Raw genomic sequence first — 20,203 nt, forward strand, 5'->3', positions numbered from 1 at the left:
ATGTTAAGGAGGTGCCCTTGTGCCTTCCTGCAAGCAATGTCATCCCAAAGGGAGCTATAGCCCCTCACCCTCAGAAATGAGTCTGTCATTGTGGTGGTGGGGGGGGGGGGAGGCTTCCTCTGCCAGTGATGTTCTGCTAGCTCTGTCCTTTTGCCTTTCCTATAGCACATAGTTCAGGGCACACAGAACATCACAACACACACCTCCTTCAGCCACTATACCTGCTTGAAAGATAAAGCTCTCACCCCTAGAAGGTCAGGTGGTAAGAGAAATCAAAGGAGCTTCTTCTGGTATGTTGCGTAAATGTGGGTTCAGGTAGTATATATGGTAGGCCATATTTTCTTTCATGGAATAGTTTTTTTCTAGTTATTTGCTTTTAATAAGCAGTGGTTGTGATAGTAACCTATATTGTGTGTGTGTGTGTGTGTGAATATAGATATAAAGTTTTATTATCTGTTAGATGTTATTCAAACTTTAAGATATGCAGAAATATTATTCATCTTTAAATTGTTGTGTTCTAGCAAGAGTTTGCATTTGGAGGCATTGCCATCTGGGGAAAGATCCTCATGCACAGCAGTGGGCTTCCTGAATGAAATGGTGCACAAGGCAGATGGTTTGCACTTTCAGCTTTGACATTGCTAATCAACCGTATTTGTGTGTGCTGTGAATTAGGACATCCCCTTCTCTGACACATGAGCTTCATTGTTAAAACTGACAACACCCACCATCTTTTCAATGGGACTTACAACAACCTGTGTGTTAGAGGTGGCATTTCTCCCCCCCCCCCCCGCTTTGAATAACACTATTGTCTATGTAGGAGCACTTCCAGATGGGAAGCTTGAACATGCAAGCCTGTTTCAAAGCACAAACTTCCCTTGTCAGATTGTGCTTGCTTGATAAGACTGTCCTTGTTTAATATTTTGGTCCAAAATGATCAGTCTAGCTTGAGGGAAGGGAAATAAAGTGAACTGTGAACAGATATGAGTCAGTTGTGGATTCCATGAATCAATTAAATGGACTTGTTTTAGATGTAAATTAGAAGGGGGTCAAGAAAGGATGAAATGATTTTATAATAGACCTTAAATTTAGGATAGATTTGTTGTATGTTCACATAGGGTTAATACTTTTATCTGAGCCACATTCTAGTAATGTATAAATACAGCCTGTGGTCAAGGAAAACTGGGAGTCTTTCTTCATGGGCAACCAATTGCTAAGAAAGGTTTCCATAGAGATGGAAGATCACGTGAGAGTTCTGCTATGCTAGCATTAATATTTAAAATTAGAAGCAGGTTTGGTAGGGTTAAGCTTTCACAGAGTCAATCATCTATTGAGCATTTTATTTTTTAAAGACTTGCTCTTACATTTGTTGGATCCCCCCCCCCCAATATTAATATTTTATTAGAGATACTTTTATAGTAAAATCTTGATTCTTGTAGAAACTAAAGTTATTAAAGACACGAGTTATTATTTCAGATGCATCAGGTGCACTCACAGTCTATCAAAATAAATGAGAAAGACCCTATTATTTTCAATAGAATGTGAATTGCAGCTATTACTTAAGTTAACATTGCAAAGCTGGTATATGTATAGGTCTACAATATATATGTAACTGAAAAGCGCATTGTTAGTTTAAGATTATGCTAAGATTGTAACGATTAAACTATATAAGGGCAATATACTAATTAGAAAATAATGGGCTTGCTTCATTTTTGGCTCTCTATTTTTAACAAAATTGCTTCATCTTGGTGAAAATGAAATCAGAATCTCCTTTTGTTTCTTTGTCTGATTTTGCTCTATTTCGTGTACTGCAGTGCTGTATTATACTGCTACAGTTTAAATCATATAGCTGTGAATGCTGCACTGCTCTGCTATAGTTAAAATGCTCCATTTAGTGGTGGATTAGTAAACCTATTGAAATAAAGGGATTTGACTTCAGTGGGTCCCCTCTGAGGGTGACTTAGTTGGATATCACCCATTGTTTATAGGCAGATGTTCTGGAAATATTTGAAACTGAATGTGTAATACTGTTTGCATTGAAGGTGTGCAGGTGGCTTTTTATTTTCTGCATCTCTTCCTAACAGACAAAGAAATGAATTTCCTATCTCCAAGCTGTAGAGAATTGGAACAATAGAGGAGTGATATAGTAGATTATTCCTCTTAGAAACCAGAGAGAATATGGCTGAAGCTAGGGTGTCTAGAGGTCTGTAATCTGCACAACTCCGTGTCCTTCCCCATAGCTATAGGAGGGGTCACAAATGTGACCCCTGCCAGATGTTACTGGACCACAGCTTCTGTTGTCCCTGACCATTGGCCATGCTGACTGCAGCTGAGTGGGGCTGGGAGTCCAACAACATCTGGGGGGCACCATGTTTTTTTGCTCCTGGCCACAGTCGCTGTTTCCTTAGCTCTCTTATGTCTTTTGCTGTGCAAATCTCTGTGTATCTCTTTCCCCTGACTAAAATTTTCAAATTGTACAAAAACCCATATTTGTTCTTGAATTAAGTTGAATGGTAAATGTATCCCCTCTTGCATAATTTCTTTTAATAATAATACACTTTAAACATACAATGACAATTCCTCCATAATATGCCGCCTTTTTTTAACCACCACAAGAATTTTGCAGCCCAGTCATATGCATGTCTGCTCAATAGTATGCCCTGTTGAGTTCAATGGGATTGGGGTATGTGTAGGATTTCAGCCTAAGCCATACTTGAGAGTAAGACTCATTGCTAATAATAGGGCTTACTGCTGAGTAGACAAGCAGAATGGTTGCACCATAAGTCTGCCTTCTGATTTATAGCCTTGCTCACAAATCAGTGTTTGATGGTCAGAGAAAGCTTAGATTAACTCTCGTAGTCAGATGTCCTCTGTTAAAGTAAACCAAGAGGATCATGTCTACAAAACAGGCATAAAAACAGTAGTAGTGGCACTTCACAGACCTGATAACTGGTTCCTACTCTTGCCTCTCTCCCTGGTGGTCCTTTCCTCTTCAGATCACTTCAGTTCTCATATATACCAGCTATCACATCTTTCACCCAGCTTCCATTAACCTTCCAACTTCATACCGCACTCATCAACTCTAGTGCCAACATAACCTAGCTACTTGTGCCCTAGTACACACCCTCATGAATCCCTAGCTCTCACACCAGCCATGTCTTCTATAGTACAATCAATCAAGCTTTCCCATTTTTGAATCTTCATTTCTCAGACTGAAGACTCCAATGAATATGCTATTCTCTCCAATTACTACAGTCTCAATTCCTGGAAGTTTCATAACTTACTGGCTTGGTTAAAATGTACCATTTTTCATTCTTCAAACCATGGATTGAAAATAAGTTCTGTGCTTGTGTGCTCCTTTTCTTTACACTTTTGGCTTCATGAATAAATTCCTGGTTTGGGTATGTTACAGGCATACCAAAAACTATGGTTTGTGTGTGCCCTACAAGACAAGATTGCAGACTTGTGTTTTTATGTATGTTTTCCAATCCTGGTTTGGAGGGACAAATGATTCCTGTATTGCAGGTGTTTGGACTTGATGATCCTCAGGGTTCCTTCCAACTCTACAATTCTATGATTCTATGGTTCAAACATAGTTTGTGGAATTGACTATAATGGCAAAAATAATGGTTTACCAAAACCCAAGCTATTACTTATTAACCTAAGTGTGTGGAGGTGGAGTGGTTAGGAAGGTGCACACAAACATATTGCTTGTTCTTTAACTTCAAATAAGGCTTCAGACTATTGAAAATGTTTACATTTGTACCATCCTCCCTCTACCCTACCCTGAGATTTGCAGTATATGCCAAACCAAGTTTACACAATTTTCCCCCTCTGTAAATTAGTTTCATTTATTGTGTGGCTGTAGATGCTGATCAGCACTTTGAGTTTTTAAAACAAGCATTTTTGTGGATTCTTTACAAATAATAATTTGTATAGTAAACCTGCAACATGGGGAGTTACATACTTGGGATCATGCCTAAAGCCAAAATCATGTTGAAACGCATTGGGTTCAATGGCAGGTGGGACTGCACGTCTTCACCCTCCCCCCCCCCCAAAAATTATGCCCCCTTTTAATTATTATTTTTTGGCCATGTGCATAAGTTAAATGCACGTAAGTTGTGGGCTTACTGTACTTTTAAGATATGACTGTGTAAATGATGTGTTGCATACCTTTCACCATGCTAGTAGAACAGGAAAAAATGAAATTCTTCTTTGCAGAACTAATGAACTCTTTTTTTTCTTTCTATTTTACATTTGTGATTTTTATGGTGAACTTCATTGCCAGGGTCATGGGACAGCCCTAGATGTTTTGGTGCCTGAGGCAAAATGCACTGCCACCCCCACAATAGGATAGGAGTGGTGAGGCTCTGCAAGGGCTTCCCCTCAAGTGAGAGTAAGGGGCGAGGTCTCCCCTCCCCCACTGAGGCTTTGCAAGAAGCCCTTGCTAAATTTCACTGCTGGGCTGGTGGGTGAAGGTGATTTTTTGGATTTGATCCTGCCTTTTGGTCTTACATTACTACTGCTACAGTTTCTTAAATTGCCATAAGAGCTTGGTGCTCCTCATATAATTTTGCACTTCCGATTGCTGGATCTTGTCTTCCTGTTTAACTGCAATACTAAGGAAATGAGGCTAGTTTACGTTTTAAATAACTTCTACTTTAACCACTTGAAATGTGATACATAGTTTTTTTTGGAGACACATCTTTTATACTAGGGGTGTGGAACTGAGTCTGCTTGGTGGGCCAGATCTTTATCTTCTATAACTTTCACACACCACATTTGTCAAGTGGGCATCACAATGACATCAGGTGATGGGGTGCTTTGAAGTCCTGAAAATGGTCAGTGCACGGGGCTTGCAAAGAGCTCTGCACGGTGCTTCGAAGTGCCACCAATCAGTTGATTGTTAGTGCTTCAAAGCTCTAAGCAGGACTCTTGGCAAGTCCCTTCGAGGATTGACTGGCTTCAGAGTTCCCCATGGGGAATTCAGTAGTGCAGCCAATTCTAGGGCGCTTGAAGTGAGTTCCTATCAGCTGATAAACACTTCAAGCTCTGCTTTCTGCATTGGTTGGCTGGCCATGGATTTCCCCAAGGCAACTCAAGGCATTTCCCAAGGGGAGTCCCCTTGGTAGTGCAGCCAGTCCTAGCTGATTGGTGGCAAGAGCATTCTTGCCTTGTCAGAGCATAACTGGGAATGCACTTGAAGGCTCCCAATTGTGTATTAGCAGCCATGTCTCCATCCACACGTCTCCTGAGGTGTTAGGTATGGGGTGAATGGGTATGGTTTGGGGTAAATGCCTGGTAGGCCAAACTGGGACCCATGCCAGGCCTGCACCCACCCCTCCATTTCCTCTGGTGGGTTGGGAGTACATCCAGAACAGTACTGAAGATGACATAGAAGCTTGAAGTGGGAATCTCCTCCTCTTCCATTGGCAGAGGTATCTGCTGGGTTCAAAACCTTTCAGCAAATGAAATTGCACAGTTAGATCCAACTTAAACTGTAGCTGGTGTATTTCCTTTAATCTGTGATGTGGCTGATTCTCTCCTAACTTTTGGTTTGTTTATTTCTTTAAGGTATCCAGAGAGTGGCATCGTAGAAATGTCCGTCCGTAATCTACGACCACGAGCAAGAACTATTTTGAAGTGGAATGAATTATGTGTGGGTGATTTGGTGATGGTTAACTACAATGTAGAGAGTCCGGAAGAGAGGGGATTCTGGTTTGATGCAGAAATAACCTCTCTGAGAGAGATTTCAAGGACTAACAAAGAAGTTTATGCCAAAATTTTGCTGGGGTAAGCTTTTATTGGTTAATTTTGTCTTCGAGGAACCTTTATAATGGAGATTCATCTTAGACATACTGCAAATTTGTATGTTTCTCATATTTCAGCAGTGATCTTTTGTAAATTAAAATTTCCCACATACTTGCAATTATGATGATGAAATACAATATTTTATTTGCAGGTTGCAGTTATATTTGCATAACTGTTTTTCAAAATAACACACTATTAATAAAGTGATCTGGAAGGTGCCATTCCAGTCACAGCATTTTATTTTTTCAGATTTACTTAATAATGTTGCTTGGTGTATATCTTCTTGCTTGCATCTTCTACCATGTGTATAAAAATAGGTTGGTTGGGACTTTGTGTAACCTGCCTCTCAATGAACAACTAATTTCAGAGAACTCAACAGAATACACTTCAGTTCTGAACAGTGCTTTTTTTCCTAGAAAAGAGGTGTTGTACTGACCATGAAGTTGTTGCAGTAAGTGCCACACTTTTAACCACTGCTTTTTTTTCTAGAAAGAAAAGGTGCCAGTACTGCGTACGCTTGAGTACCCCCAGAATTTAGAATTAGCACTTAAGTGCTTTTGGTTCATTTCTAGTTAATTCGGTGTTAAATCAAAGAACTGTGATAATGAATATTTAGTAAATAAGGAAAAAATCAGGAACAATAGGGATAAAATAACTAGAACGTTAGACTGTTCCTATTATTCAATCATATTTTGCCGAATACCAGCACCCACCTACATAATTTTGGTGTGAAGATAGTCTGTTTTACTTAACAATGTGTTTCCTTTTACTGTAAAGTTAAATATAACTGAAATTAATTTCATATCTGTCATAATACTGACAGAAATATTCTTTCAAGAGGGACTGATCTTACATTCCCTGTATTTCAACTTTCTGCCCTTAAATCTTCAACCTTCTGGCCTCTGATGTTTTCCTACTGACCTTGAGAAGGCTCTTTCACAGTAACTATGGCAACTGCCAAATTAATTAGTTTCTTGTAGTGAGAATTGGTGTAAATATGGATCTCCTGCCAGAGGATTAAAAACTCATAATTCTCTTAACTGTCTTAGATTCAGTATTTTTATTATTTCTGACTGCTGTTCAGAATACTTGTTGTCATTTTTATTTGATAGGTTTAATGGTACTTACCACTGTTCCTTGATTCAGTAATTTAATTTTGAGCACATTTGTGTGTAGAATAAAGTTTATTTCAGATTTTTATTTTTTCAAAAATGGTGAAATGAGGAGGAAATGCAAAGACGTAAGAAATAAAGGGTGGTTGTATTAGACTGTCTCAAGTCTGTTTTCTGTGCTTCAAGCATAGTTAACCACAAGTAAAATGTCTGCTGGGTTGCGCTTTGAAATTGCCAGCCTTGCTCTACAAGGATACAAAGAAAGTGCGCAGAAGGAATTTTTCACTCTTGTCCATTTCCCTCTCAAATGTAAGCCATTTTCTTTTTGTTTAGTATGTCTGCCTTCCTGAAGCGTAAAGCAGGCTTGGCTTCTGAAATGAGCAAGACAAAATTGCAGCCAAGAAAGAGAAACTGCCCCATCGCACAAGAATTTTCTGGATTTTGAAACACGGCAGTGTTCTGTTCAGTGTGGATGGCTGCCAGCGTAGATGCCCCTCCTCCTTTTCTCCTTGACGATTGAACAGTTCTTTTCCCCTGTAACAAGACTGTTTCCAGAGCCAAGGCAAATCATTGCTTCTTTGGTTTTTCTTCCCCTCCCATTCTGCTTATTGCAGCAGTGCTCAATAAGCCTGTGGTATGAAACATTTTGGCAGATTTTCCATCCTCACAATGGTGGCAGGGGAAACTTAAACAAATGCCAGTAAACTGAAAATCAAGGCGTCTGCCCTATTACCAGAAGGAGGAGTGAGAACAAGCACAAAAACTGACGACACTGAAAAGCAGTAGTCTTTAAGCACTCTCTTTCCATTTGTGCATTAATAGACAAGCTGAGCATCTTTTTGAACACAACAAGCCCACAACGTAGGCACATTTAACTTGTGTGCATTCATCTTGGCAATTAAAAATAAAAAGGGGGGTGGGCATCCAGGGGAAAAGACTTTGGCAGTTTCACCTGTCATTGAACCCAATGTGTTTTGACTACATGCAATTTCAGCTTTCGGCGCTATCCCCGGAACATAACCCTCAGTATAATAAAGAAGTGCTTAGTCTTCTCAAGTTCTTCCAATAGTCTTCAGTGAGAGATTTTCTTTTTTTCCTGGTGTTGTCTCCATACAGCCAAAGCTCTAATAAATAGCATTTAATAAATGGTGATTCAAATGAAAATAGTGCTAAATAGAAGATCATGATAAATGATAGTAAAACTCAGAGTGTATTTATAAAATTTCAACTGACATGGGTGGTTTGAAGTAGCAGTTATCTGTTTTCAATTGGCCAATGCTATAATTGGAATTGGAGAAACTGAGCTCAAAACTTTTATGCTTTAATTTTCAGTGGTCCAGAAGATGTCATAAATGATTGCAAACTCCTTTTTATAGAGGAAATATACAAGATTGAAAAGCCAGGAGCGTATCCACTGACATTTGCAGATGGAGAGTTCAAAAGTAGGCATATTCTATTATTTATACAATTTTCTGTTCTTTATACAGTATTTTCAGAACTGTCACTTATAAAAGTTGTCAAAGAGCTTTTTCAGATTGTGGAAGTAATAACACTTTGTTTCCAGAATCGTTATGTGGGTAGATATGCAGACTGTGTCAGTTCATGGAAAGAGATTTATGTTGTGGTTATCTTTGTTGTTGTTGTTTATTAGACAAAAACACCTGTCTCAGTTATTGGATGAATGCCCACACCTAGCTAACCTTGAAATCAAATTGAGGCGAAATAGCCTTTATTCAGTTCAGGAGTATAATTCAACCCTGACTAATCAGCCAACTTCCTTTACTAACGACTCAACTGTTAGCCAGTTCCCTTTTACTGGAGCCTCTCTATGCGGAATCTACATCCATAGTTAAAAGGGATACAAGTAGCAAATAAAAATTGCCATTTTGCAAGTAGTTCTTGAGCTGAAACTTTGATTCATCTGATTAAGTGCAAGGTTCTTTATTTATAGTATGACCCAGTAAAAGCAAAAGTAATCAAATATATATTCTAGAGTCCCTTAAAACAATTAAAGACCAAGGCTCGCATTCAGTGTTGGTTCTATTTGGAACAGAGCCATTGAAATGAATGCACAGGAGTAACTTAAGTTTACTTTCACCTAACTACCAAACCCCCAAGCATCACCATTTCCTATTCTGCTTCAGAGTTCCCCATTTGAGTTAGCCACAGTCTCCAGAGAATTCATAGAATGTATGGCTGTCATTATTGCACAGTTTTGTCAGTGGAGGATTTCTGTCTTCCCATACATAGATGTCATACGGGGATATGGTGAGTAGACAATCACAATTAGCCAACCCAAGTTGCATTTATTTTTTGCCTCCACAACACTTTGGGACACTGTTAACATGGTGAAATCTTACTTCTTACTAATGTGGTGCCTCAAGTTCCTCTGTACTCTCCACTTTGTAGACAATCATGCCTATATATCTTGTGGCAGAGCTCAAACCCTTATCAGATTGGTTTTCTGCAGGGCAATCAAACCTGACCACCCAGCTGTCCAGACCTAGAGGCTTCTTGGGCTAATGGTTTCCCCACTTTTACCTGTCTGAGGATGCATCTTCCATAAGAAGTTCAACATTTCCTGCAGTGTTGCTCTTGTTTAACTTGTTCATAACTCAGTCCCCAACTGCTATCTATAGTCACCACTCACTTGATCATAAGTATAGCTTGTTGTTTTAATCAGTTTTCTGTGGAATGTACTTTAAGGCCCCTCACTGAAAGGAAAGCTCGTTTTATGCCATTTTTCATTGCAGGAAAGAGTGGTCCAGAATGCAAGCATTGCAGAGCGGATCCTGATAAAGAATGCCGATTTTGCTCTTGTTATTTGTGTGGAGGGAAACAGGATGCCCACATGCAACTTCTTTGTGATGAGTGCAATATGGCCTACCATATATACTGCCTGAACCCACCTTTAAGCAAGATACCAGAAGATGAAGACTGGTAAATAATGCAACACTATTTAATTTTTAAATGTTCAGTATGTGGGATTGTATGAAGAATAGAATTTCAGTTTTATAACAGTGTTGGTTTGTTCCTAACTTGTTCTGTGCTTTACAGCGGTGAGCTCAGGAACCTCTTGTGAGAGTGACTTGGCCTTGGAATGACAAAATATTGGGGAATATACAATTGTGGTTATTTCTGTACTGATTTTTGAATAATTTTAGCCTATATCCATACTTCAAATACTCAAAAAGGCAGCAGCATTAGAACAAAGGAGCAGCAACAAAACAAGGGGCAATGATGAAGATGTGGGATTTTTTTAGTCCACTCATCATTTTAATATGCTGTTTATAATACAAAAAACAAATACCTTTGGTTTATTTTTCAGGCAGGGGTGTTAATTTTAAACCATTCCATTGTTTTTAGGTACTGTCCTTCCTGTAAAAATGATTCTAATGAAGTCGTAAAAGCTGGGGAAAAGCTCAAGCAGAGTAAAAAGAAGGCAAAGATGCCATCTGCCTACACGGACAGCCAGCGAGATTGGGGCAAGGTAAAGCGTATTTAGAAACAGTTGCATTTATTTATTTAAAATAATTTATAAATCACGTAATATTTCAGAAATCTCTAAAACAGTATACAGTCTAAAAAGCAGTATATCATTAAGAAACAACAACAATACAACCTAAAACCAAGAAGTCAGCAATATAAAAACACATAAAAGCCAATAAAAGAAAAATTCAGAGAACTTCAACATGCAAAACAGGATCCAGTCTTACGGTTCTGGGAAAATGTGTGCAAAAATGTAAGTCTGCAAAAGACATCTGAAGCAACCAATGAATGCTGCTTCACGTATGGCAGAGTGTAAGGCATTCCACAGAACATGGAAAACAACAGAAAATGTCAGTTTTTCAAGCCACTTCTTTCTTTAAGTCTGTATTGGGACATAATTCAGTTGACCTGTAAATCATCCTATATGACTTGGAAATGTAATACCTGAAGGATTGTCTATTCTCTTGTGAATCTGATTATAAGATCATAACCATGAGACCTTTCAAATATGCCCCTTCCCCCATTTCAAAGTGATAATGCACTGACGTAGGTTTTGTTCACACCAGAATAATGTATGCATACCATTGTCCTTTTGGTTTCAAGTGATAGGCTAGGGTTGAACACAGCTAAAATGGGCATCTCATCAGAAAGCTCCACAATCACTTTGCTAAATCATTTATTTATTTATTTATTTATTTATTTATTTATTTGGTTGGTTGGTTGCTTCCTGTAAGATATATTGAAGTAATTCTATAATAAAAACACTTAAAAACAGTTCTGTATGTAAAAGCAGTTTGAATTGCAATACATATACAGACTGGAATACATCACCTTCTTGTCTCTTGTGTTTGCAGGGTATGGCTTGTGTTGGTCGTACTAAGGAATGCACTATTGTTCCTTCTAACCACTATGGACCCATACCTGGAGTTCCTGTTGGAGCAACCTGGAAGTTCAGAGTTCAGGTATTAAATAAATCAGGGATGGGCAGATCAGGCTTGTGCAGTCTATTTTGTTCTTTTAATAAATACCTGAGGACCGCCAACTGGAGACATGGAACAGGCTACTTCTGAAAAAAGATGTTAAGAATAACACTGTAAGAGGTGGGAAAAGACTTGTCATTACCATTGTTAAATAATTGGGAGTCAAGACTCTTTCTAGAAAGCATCCAAAAACCTACCAGTAAGTCTCAGTCTACATTTTGTCTTTTCCTGATGTAGGTTACATGCTCTTACCTTTGTAACCTTAAGCTTTCTTCTTTCCTTGTGTCATCTGCACTAGTAAGCAAATTATACAACTTCATCCCAATTGCATTTTCAATACTTAAAACAGTTTGTGATGCCATCAGCCATTATCTAAAGAGTCTGCTATAAGCCAGTGGTGGTTCACACTGTATTGGAGGCAGTTTCCAAATTTCAACCTAAGAATTTTGAGACTGTATTTACAAAAGCGGCTTATCTGTTATGGAAAGCCGCAGTTCAGAGAAAAAGGTGAATGCAAACTACATTGTTCCATCACTGTAAGAACTTGTTTCAAACTACGTTTACTTGTTTTATCACCAAGGTGAGTGAAGCAGGTGTTCATAGACCTCATGTTGGTGGAATTCATGGACGGAGTAATGATGGAGCTTATTCCCTTGTGCTGGCTGGAGGATTTGAAGATGAAGTAGTAAGTTTTATATCCAGATTTGTTTATGTGCACTGAGAGTTGATTTAATTTCTTTATTAAATACCATATCTAGAGAAAACTTGACAATATTTAACGGCACTTGTAATATTGCAACAAACATTTTAAAATAGGTGTATTTCTGGTTGTGTATGAACCAACATGTCTATCATTTATATATGTGTTAGTAGAGACCCAGTTTGTGAGCATCCTGGAAGCCTAATTGGTTGGGTGGGGGGATGAAAGGAGAAACACTCAAATCCTTCTCTCTCCCCCACCCCTAACCTAGTCTTGGGGGACAGAAGAAGGGCTCAAAGCAGTCATTGGCAACAGTTATTTAGGAATTATGTGCTCAAATGACTTGCTTCATTCCTTTGTTTCCTTTTCTCTCCATCTAAAATTCACCCCACCTTCTCCCCTACAGGATTCTGTGCAGGAGCAGGTCTATACTTGCATCAAATAGGCAGCCTTGATTTCAAGGCTATTTGCCAGCAAGTCAGATTAAGTGTATCATTTTTTACCTATAAAAGCCCTTAACAGTTTGGGACTTGTTTATGTACGGAAATGCCACTGCCTAAGATGCTCTGCTGGAGAGGCCATGCTGGTGGTTCCAAATGGAAAATAAATACGTGGGTTACTTAGACTGATGCCAACAGTGTATAGCTTCTTGTAGCAGCTGAAAAACAGCCTTTTTGTTCAGTTTTCTTCAGTAAAGTAGTCATAATGATCTGTATAGTGTAAATTCACTGATAGTTGAACACCATATGTTTGATACACTCTGCCATTGCGTCTTGCAACAAAGAGTGGGATGTAAATTGAAAAAAACAAATAAACATGTTTTCAAAATAGAGGGTTTTACCTCTAATAGCTACCTATTTTGGGGGCCTCATCAGAAATGAAAATCCCCCCAATTTTTTTTTATTAATTTTCCAAATTATTACAAATCAAACCAAATTAATTTAATACAGTTTCTTAAAATAAAGTTTCCCGCTCCGGTTCTGAACATAAGATCATCATCCTTGCATAGGCACATCATTTCTTTTTTAAAGCGCAGTCGACGTCCTTCACTTGCCGTTAAACCATTCTTCCAGCTGGCCATTTTTCCACCATACAAACAGCGCCTTCATTAAGTAATCCATTTCACGGGTGTAGTCCTTCATGTACATTGTTGTTCCAGACCTGGTGTGCTGGGAGAGTTCATTACTATCTTCCATTATTCAGTTCTTTGCAGTGTTTATCTGGATGGTACAAGCTCACATTCCATTTCTTCCACAGTTTACCAACTAGTATATGAGCTGCAGCCATAAACAACTCACAGAATTCATATCCAAACTCCGCCATTAATTGTGTGTTTTAATTATTTGTGTATTTTTTGTTTTGATCTGATTTTTTAATTACTATATTGCTTAATCTATTAAAAAAATTCTCTAAGCAGAGTACAAAAAACCCCGAAGCAACAACAGACAACTTAAAACAAAATATTACCAAAATACACAGTTACATACATATAAAATTTATTATATTAATGCATAGTTACTAATTTATCTCAATATCAGTTTATTTCCCTTTGGATACAGTTTCCCTCCCATCCTCTGGGTTCTCACCCAGGGTGCAAAGAAACACAGCTCACTCACAAACTTCTAACAATGAGAAGAGATCCTGGAAACAGTGGATCCAATTCTCTCAGTCTAGGTTTGCTTTTTATGGGCAGACCAACCAAAGGTGAATGGTACCTTCCTTAGGCTGCCCACAGCTAGGTCCCATTTCAACTGTACTATCCACACTCAGGTCGAGGTCCAGCAGGTTTATTTAGTTTCCCAGAGGGTCTCCTCCTAATAGTAAAACTTCAGAATCTACTGGGAAGCAATGTCCATTGATGTATTCCTGAGCCTACACATGTGAAGATCAAAGCTGCAAATACTAGCTCAGCTCAGGTTTCTTTCCATAATGCTCAGGCCAAAAATACAGATGCTGTTCTTTAGAATCTTCAGAAGGAGGGTCTCTTTGCTTAAGAATTATTTTAGTATTTCACTAGCAGATTCCAAGCACAGATAGTTAGACTCAAACTCCATTGAAATTGTTGACCCTCCTCTCCCACAACAACATACACTTTGATTTAATGTTTGCTACTATATAGTGTTTAGCTATTCATAATGTTGGGATTTACTTTTTACAAAAATTCAGTCATAGAAAATTGTGATTTTTGCCTCAGTTGCATCTGGTAACACAATGACACATGCACTTAGGAAAAAGGTTGCATGTGGAGTGTATTCTGTTTCAGATGAAGCTTACTGACATTTATATCAATGTTTTTATTATATTACATTTTTCCAGTGGTGGCAATCCTGGTTTTTCCCAGCATTGTTTTATTTATTACATCTATATTGTGCCTTACTTCCAAGATGGAAATCAAGGTGGTGCTTGTACATGGGGTTCTGAGGCAGTCTGCCATTCAGGTATTGTCCAGAACCAGACTTGCTTGGCTTCAGCATCCTGCCCATATTCTGGGACCCAGAAGAGTATTCCTTTTAGGCCTAATCTGACAGAGATGATAACCTATGCCTGGTTCATACCACTTCAGACTCCAAGATGGGTTTCACATGATTTAAAGTTGCTCTGTACAAAAACAAAAACCTGTAGAAAACATGAAGAAAACTAGCACATCTGAGAAATCACTTCTACCTGATATGGTACCCATCTACACGTGGATAGTTTTTTGTACAGAGAAACATACAGTGGTGCCTCGCAAGACGAAATTAATTCGTTCCGCGAGTTTTGTCGTCTTGCGTTTTTTTTCGTCTTGCGAAGCACGGTGTCGGGAAAGTTTTGGAAAAGCTTCAAAAATCACCAAAGTCTTTAAAAACCTCAAAAAAGGCTACCACACCGCGTTCTATGAGTTGCTCCTCGAAGTCAAGTCGCAACTGTATTAACGGTGTTAAGAAAAAGGAAACAAACTTGCAAGACGTTTCCATCTTGCGAAGCAAGCCCATAGGGAAAATCGTCTTGCGAAGCAGCTCAAAAAACAAAAAACCCTTTCGTCTAGCGAGTTTTTTGTCTTGCGAGGCATTCGTCTTGCGAGGTACCACTGTACAATGTTTCAGACAAGACACAGATTGACGCCTCAGTGAGAATTAGGTTTAGGAGGCTGCAGATTAAAAAACATAAATAGCAATATTTACCTGTAAAGAGTAAGATATTTGTGGCATAGTATCTCTTAAAACAAACTATTTTATGTGAATTAGCAGTGTTCCTCCACTTCTGCCATCGACAAATCACAAGCCTGCCTTCAGACGACACAACAAGCCAGACTGGCTTATTCTGTCTGTCGCACCATAGCAAAGGAGTGGAACACCATGGCGACCCATTCACATTAAACCATAGTTTGCTTTTAACTATGGTTTACTGTTCCCGGCAACCAGGCCAGTGTCTAGCCCCTGAAAGCAGACACTGGGAAATTAAACTGCAAGCTGTTCTGTGTGATGAAACAATATTTGTCTCTTTTTGATTTCATGAATCTAGCTATGGTTTGTTTAGGCATAAGCTGTTTTCTACAATCAGAGTAATGTTTACACCCTCTTCTTCAGCTCTGTACCATCAGGAGGAATTCTGAAGCATGCTTCAGGTGAACGATAAAGCAGTAAGCAATGTGTTAAGAGTTGTTTTTAAGAGCCATTAGTAAAGAAAATGAAATGAACCTTCTCAGTAGCATCATAATATTATGTATTCTTTGCCAAACACTTATTCAGTTCTTTTTACTGCTGCGATATATAAGATATCAAGGGCGTTTGGTTGAAGAAATCCCATGAGAACATACTTGATGCTGATAAATTATCACTGGAAAGAACTGCGAAGGTCAAGGCATGTGGTCCTAATATCCTAACAAAGCTAGATGCATAAGCATAGCTTGGTAGCAAATCATGACTTCTGAGTCTGTTGACTTTTCTTTTCTTTTCTTTTTTCTTGGTGGTGATGATGATGATGGGTTAGCAAGTGATGTGTTTCAGAAGCTCAATGGGCTAAAGTACCACTCAAATTATGTACACTTTTGTGCACTGATATTTTTATCTTACAGTTAGATTTTATTATAGAAGTGTTTAAGTCTCCCTTTTCACTATACTGCCTATAAGTCAGGTTTGCCAAATACATATTTGTATTGATCCAGAAACTTCTGTGCCAGAGTTGCAGTCCTGTATCGTTTCTATATCTGACAAGTGACCTGATTTGGTTGAGTGAACAGTAGATCTTGGCAGTGCCTCAGGAAAAGATGATAGAAACCTAAAGATGAATAATTGTGGAATAATCTTTTTCACTTGGACTTATAGTATAGTAGAACCAGCACTATTAACTAAGTTTAAGGGGTTGAAATCCCCTTTCTCGGAATCCTCTTCTCCTATTTCACAAGTTCTCCTTACCTGCAGTAGGTTCTGAAGTTAGATTCCAAGCACAAATAGGTTAACATTAGCCAGGCAACACCCATAATCCTAAACCAAGGAAAGAGAGATCAAAGGGAATTTGCATGTGAGAGAAGGGGCTGCTTGGTCCATTCTGTGGTTTCATCTCCACCCTTAAGCACAAGTACATGGCCATGCTAGCATTGCATCTATATTGGTCTTAAATATTATTTCTATCCTCTCTCTTTGCCCCTTACTTTACTATGGCCTGTTATAGGAATTTGTAAGTACTTGGAAATCTGTTAAACTTACAGACTTTGTTATCTTATGATAATATGACAAATGGGTTTTGTAGTGTTCTTCGTATTTCTACTCAGAAAAAGTCCTGTTGAGTTCAGTAGGACTTACTATTAGATAAGTAAAGCAGCCTTAGAAGACCAAACCTATATGGGTGATGATCAGCTATGTCATACTTAGAATAGGTCTGTTAAAAATTATGACGTCAGTTGGGGTAACTTAAGTACCTTGAATTTGCTGGGTCTGCTATGAATACTGTAACACACACACAAACACACACCATATGTGAATGAATGAATGAATGAATGAATGAATGAATGTAGCACAGACAAATGAATATGCAACAAATATTAAAGATGAAACTGAGTCCCATTGAACTCAAGATGACTTTCTTCTGAGTAGACAAGCCTAAGATTGCACTTGAAAAATCCCTTCCTCAGCTAAGTTTCTCACCTTTGTCTAGTGATCTGTTATCGTTCCACTTCATCTTCATTATGAGGTGGATTAAATTGATGTATCTAGTAGCATAATAATAATTAATAGCCCTTAATGCTGTTATCGATTACTTATAAAACATTATAAATCATTCATGTATGCTTCATAATTCATTAATCATTTTTTAGTTCATAAGATGTGAACTAAAGATGTAGGTTGCTGCAATGGATTCAGCTCCTGATCTCTATAGGTCAGGTTGAGGGGTAGAGTGTCAGGCAGGAAGGAGAGACAGGCATCAGCAAGGAGGAGGCCACAGCACTGTGAAAAGGAGAGAAGTGCCAGGTGGCTGCATGTTTGCTAGAGAAGGTCTATGGCAGGGGTGCCCTTGCCAGGTCTCGCTTTTCCTGTCACTGGCAGGCCTCTCCTTCCAGTTTTGTCCCCTTAAAGATGCGATCCTGTGCAGTGCTGGTGCACTCATCCCCTGACCTTTTAAAAACCCTGTTCTAACTTTATATTTACATAGGAATTGCTTTGGGGTGGATGTGTTGCTTCCAGGGTGGCATAGGGCAAATCAGCCCAATTTGGGGTCCACAAAAGTGTCAGGAGGTCCACTCACAGCCTGACTTATTTTCTTTCTGCTGACTGCGTTTTAAAATTGTATTAGCCAACACATTTCAATATTTATTTAATAATTTTTATAGTCTGTTTTGCATGCGCACATTCTTGACAACTCAAGAGAAAAGGAAAAGATAGATCCTCCTCCCTTGCTTTGCTTTTCAGTTCCCAAAATTTTTGTGATGTTAATAGAGTATACTTGAAATTCTGTTGCAGTAGGTTTGTTCCAGTTCATTTGCAGTTATTGCATTGTGGTGAGAGAAAACCTTAGTGTTTTGTTAGTGTATGCTTTTACTAGGAGAATGTGGGAATGCTCTTTATACATGAAAAATTACATTTTTTCCTGAACAATTGATAGCAACTAACCCATTAATACTTAGCAAACTGCTGTATTCATCCCAGTTGCTGAACAAATTTGTCTTGTGCTTCGATTCCCCCCCCCCCCCAAGTTTATGTGTGGTATCCATTAGGGGGTCTTCCACTGATAGGAGGCATCCTTCAGTGGAATGGGGAAGGAGACTATTTTCAGTAATTCCCCCTTCTCCAAAATCTGATCTGGAGGTTTGAGGGACCTTTGAGAGCAGATTGGAGAGCTATGGGGGCAGGGGAAGAATGTCTGAAAATTGTCTTCCTCCTCAGTGGAAAAACACCAATGGGATATTATTACCTTATGTGGTTACAGATTCCTTAAAATGTCTGAGGAAAGGTAGCAAACCATTGAGGGAGTACAAGTCTGTTCCACTTCCAAAACGTTTGGAAACAATGACGCAGCTTCTGATTGGCTGCAGGAAGCTCCTGCAGCCAATTGGGAGCTGTGTAAGCTGTGCCAGACGTTCGGGTTCCAAAGAACGTTCATAAACCAGAATACTCACTTCTGGGTTTGCGGGGTTCGGGAGCCAAAACGTATGAGTGCCAAGGTACGACTGTAGTTGAACAGGGTATGTCAGAATAACTTGCCAAACATCATCAGGGTGAGTCCAACAGACCCTTGTGATCTGTTGATTTCTGTTTTGGAGAGGAGATGATAGAAGGCAGCATTTGCCAACTTAGTGCCCTCCAGATGTATTGTGCTACAATTTCCAGCAAGCCCAGCAAGAGCCAGGTTGGCGAAGACAAATGAATGTGCTAAACTGTCTTACAATGTATCATAATTGAAGAATCCTTTTTAGAAAATAAAATCATTGACAGACTCTAACTTTGGGTTGGGGAAAACACTTTATGGAGAACAATCTCCTCATCTGTGTACCTCGTCAACCTCTTTTCCAGACAAACAAACTTAAATCTGTGCTACTAAAAAGTTGTTTATAGCAGCCAATATTATGTGTTGTAATATATATGTATACTTCCCATACTCATATACTGATAAAGATATGACCTAAAAATCTGTGGCATCAGCAGATCAAACGCTGACCTGTTTTTATATGTGAGGCAATTGTTAACTTTGTTAACAACAATTAATTTTTTACTAGTATATTTGAATTTTTGCAGTCCTGACATTTTAAAGAGTAATTAATCTCCTCATATAGGATCGAGGTGATGAATTTACTTACACTGGGAGCGGTGGAAGAGATCTGTCCGGCAATAAAAGGATTGGAGAACATTCATTTGATCAAACTTTGACACACATGAACAGGTAAGCTGTGCCACATTCTTACATTAAAAGGAGAAAATAAGTTGTCTCTCCCGCAACTATGCGCTGAATGTTGTCATGAACTATTCATACATTTTCCCCCTCTAGAATAGAGAAAACACTCCAGTGAACCTGTTTATTTGCTGAAATTTGATTATTAATCTAGATATTCTGTGATTCTCCAGTGGTTTCACTTCACCCCCAGAAATGCACTCCATTGTTTTTTGAGACAGACATATTCCTCCATCTTTTTAAAATTGGATTGCATTAATTGCTTATTTATTTTTCTTTACTAATACAGGCAACTCCCAATTTGGTGCAGGGGTTGCGTTTCTGGCCCTCGTGTGCATCAATGGAGCACTCATAAGGCCACCCTGTTATGCCCCATTCTGTTCCGCCCCCATTTTGCCCTCTTCCGGGTCCAAAAAGGACCCATGCGTCAATGGATCATGCGTCAATTGAGCATGCACAAAATGCTCACCCCCTGTATGCTATTTTAATATGGTTTTGTTGGTTTAAATGTTACTTTTTAATTCTTAGTTACATTTGTGAGCCACTATGAGCTCAGCTTTATTGTTGACAAAGTGGCATATAAATACTAAAACAAATCAGAATCAAATCCTAAGCATATTTACTTGGGAGCAAGCAGATTCTAGATTTTTTTTAAATGTTCATTGACTATTAATAATGAAATTTACATGGGAAAGTATTTGGTTTGCATGGGAATGTTTTCGTATGCCTTAGAGCAGGGGTAGTCAACCTTT

General features: G+C 38.7%; 1 protein-coding gene across 1 annotated transcript in view; it reads left to right on the forward strand.

The window, feature by feature from the left end:
• Window positions 1-20,203, forward strand: part of UHRF2 (ubiquitin like with PHD and ring finger domains 2) — a 47,766-nt gene that overhangs the window by 20,030 nt on the left and 7,533 nt on the right. Inside the window, exons 4-10 of the mRNA XM_080987790.1 lie at window positions 5,572-5,790; window positions 8,253-8,362; window positions 9,674-9,860; window positions 10,287-10,410; window positions 11,264-11,371; window positions 11,970-12,074; window positions 19,336-19,442. Of these exons, the coding sequence (XP_080843916.1) occupies window positions 5,572-5,790; window positions 8,253-8,362; window positions 9,674-9,860; window positions 10,287-10,410; window positions 11,264-11,371; window positions 11,970-12,074; window positions 19,336-19,442 (960 nt within the window). The remainder of the gene's footprint in view (window positions 1-5,571; window positions 5,791-8,252; window positions 8,363-9,673; window positions 9,861-10,286; window positions 10,411-11,263; window positions 11,372-11,969; window positions 12,075-19,335; window positions 19,443-20,203) is intronic.

This window comes from Podarcis pityusensis, assembly GCF_964106645.2.
Source record: "Podarcis pityusensis genome assembly, chromosome: 17".
In the NCBI taxonomy this organism is placed as follows: domain Eukaryota; kingdom Metazoa; phylum Chordata; class Lepidosauria; order Squamata; family Lacertidae; genus Podarcis; species Podarcis pityusensis.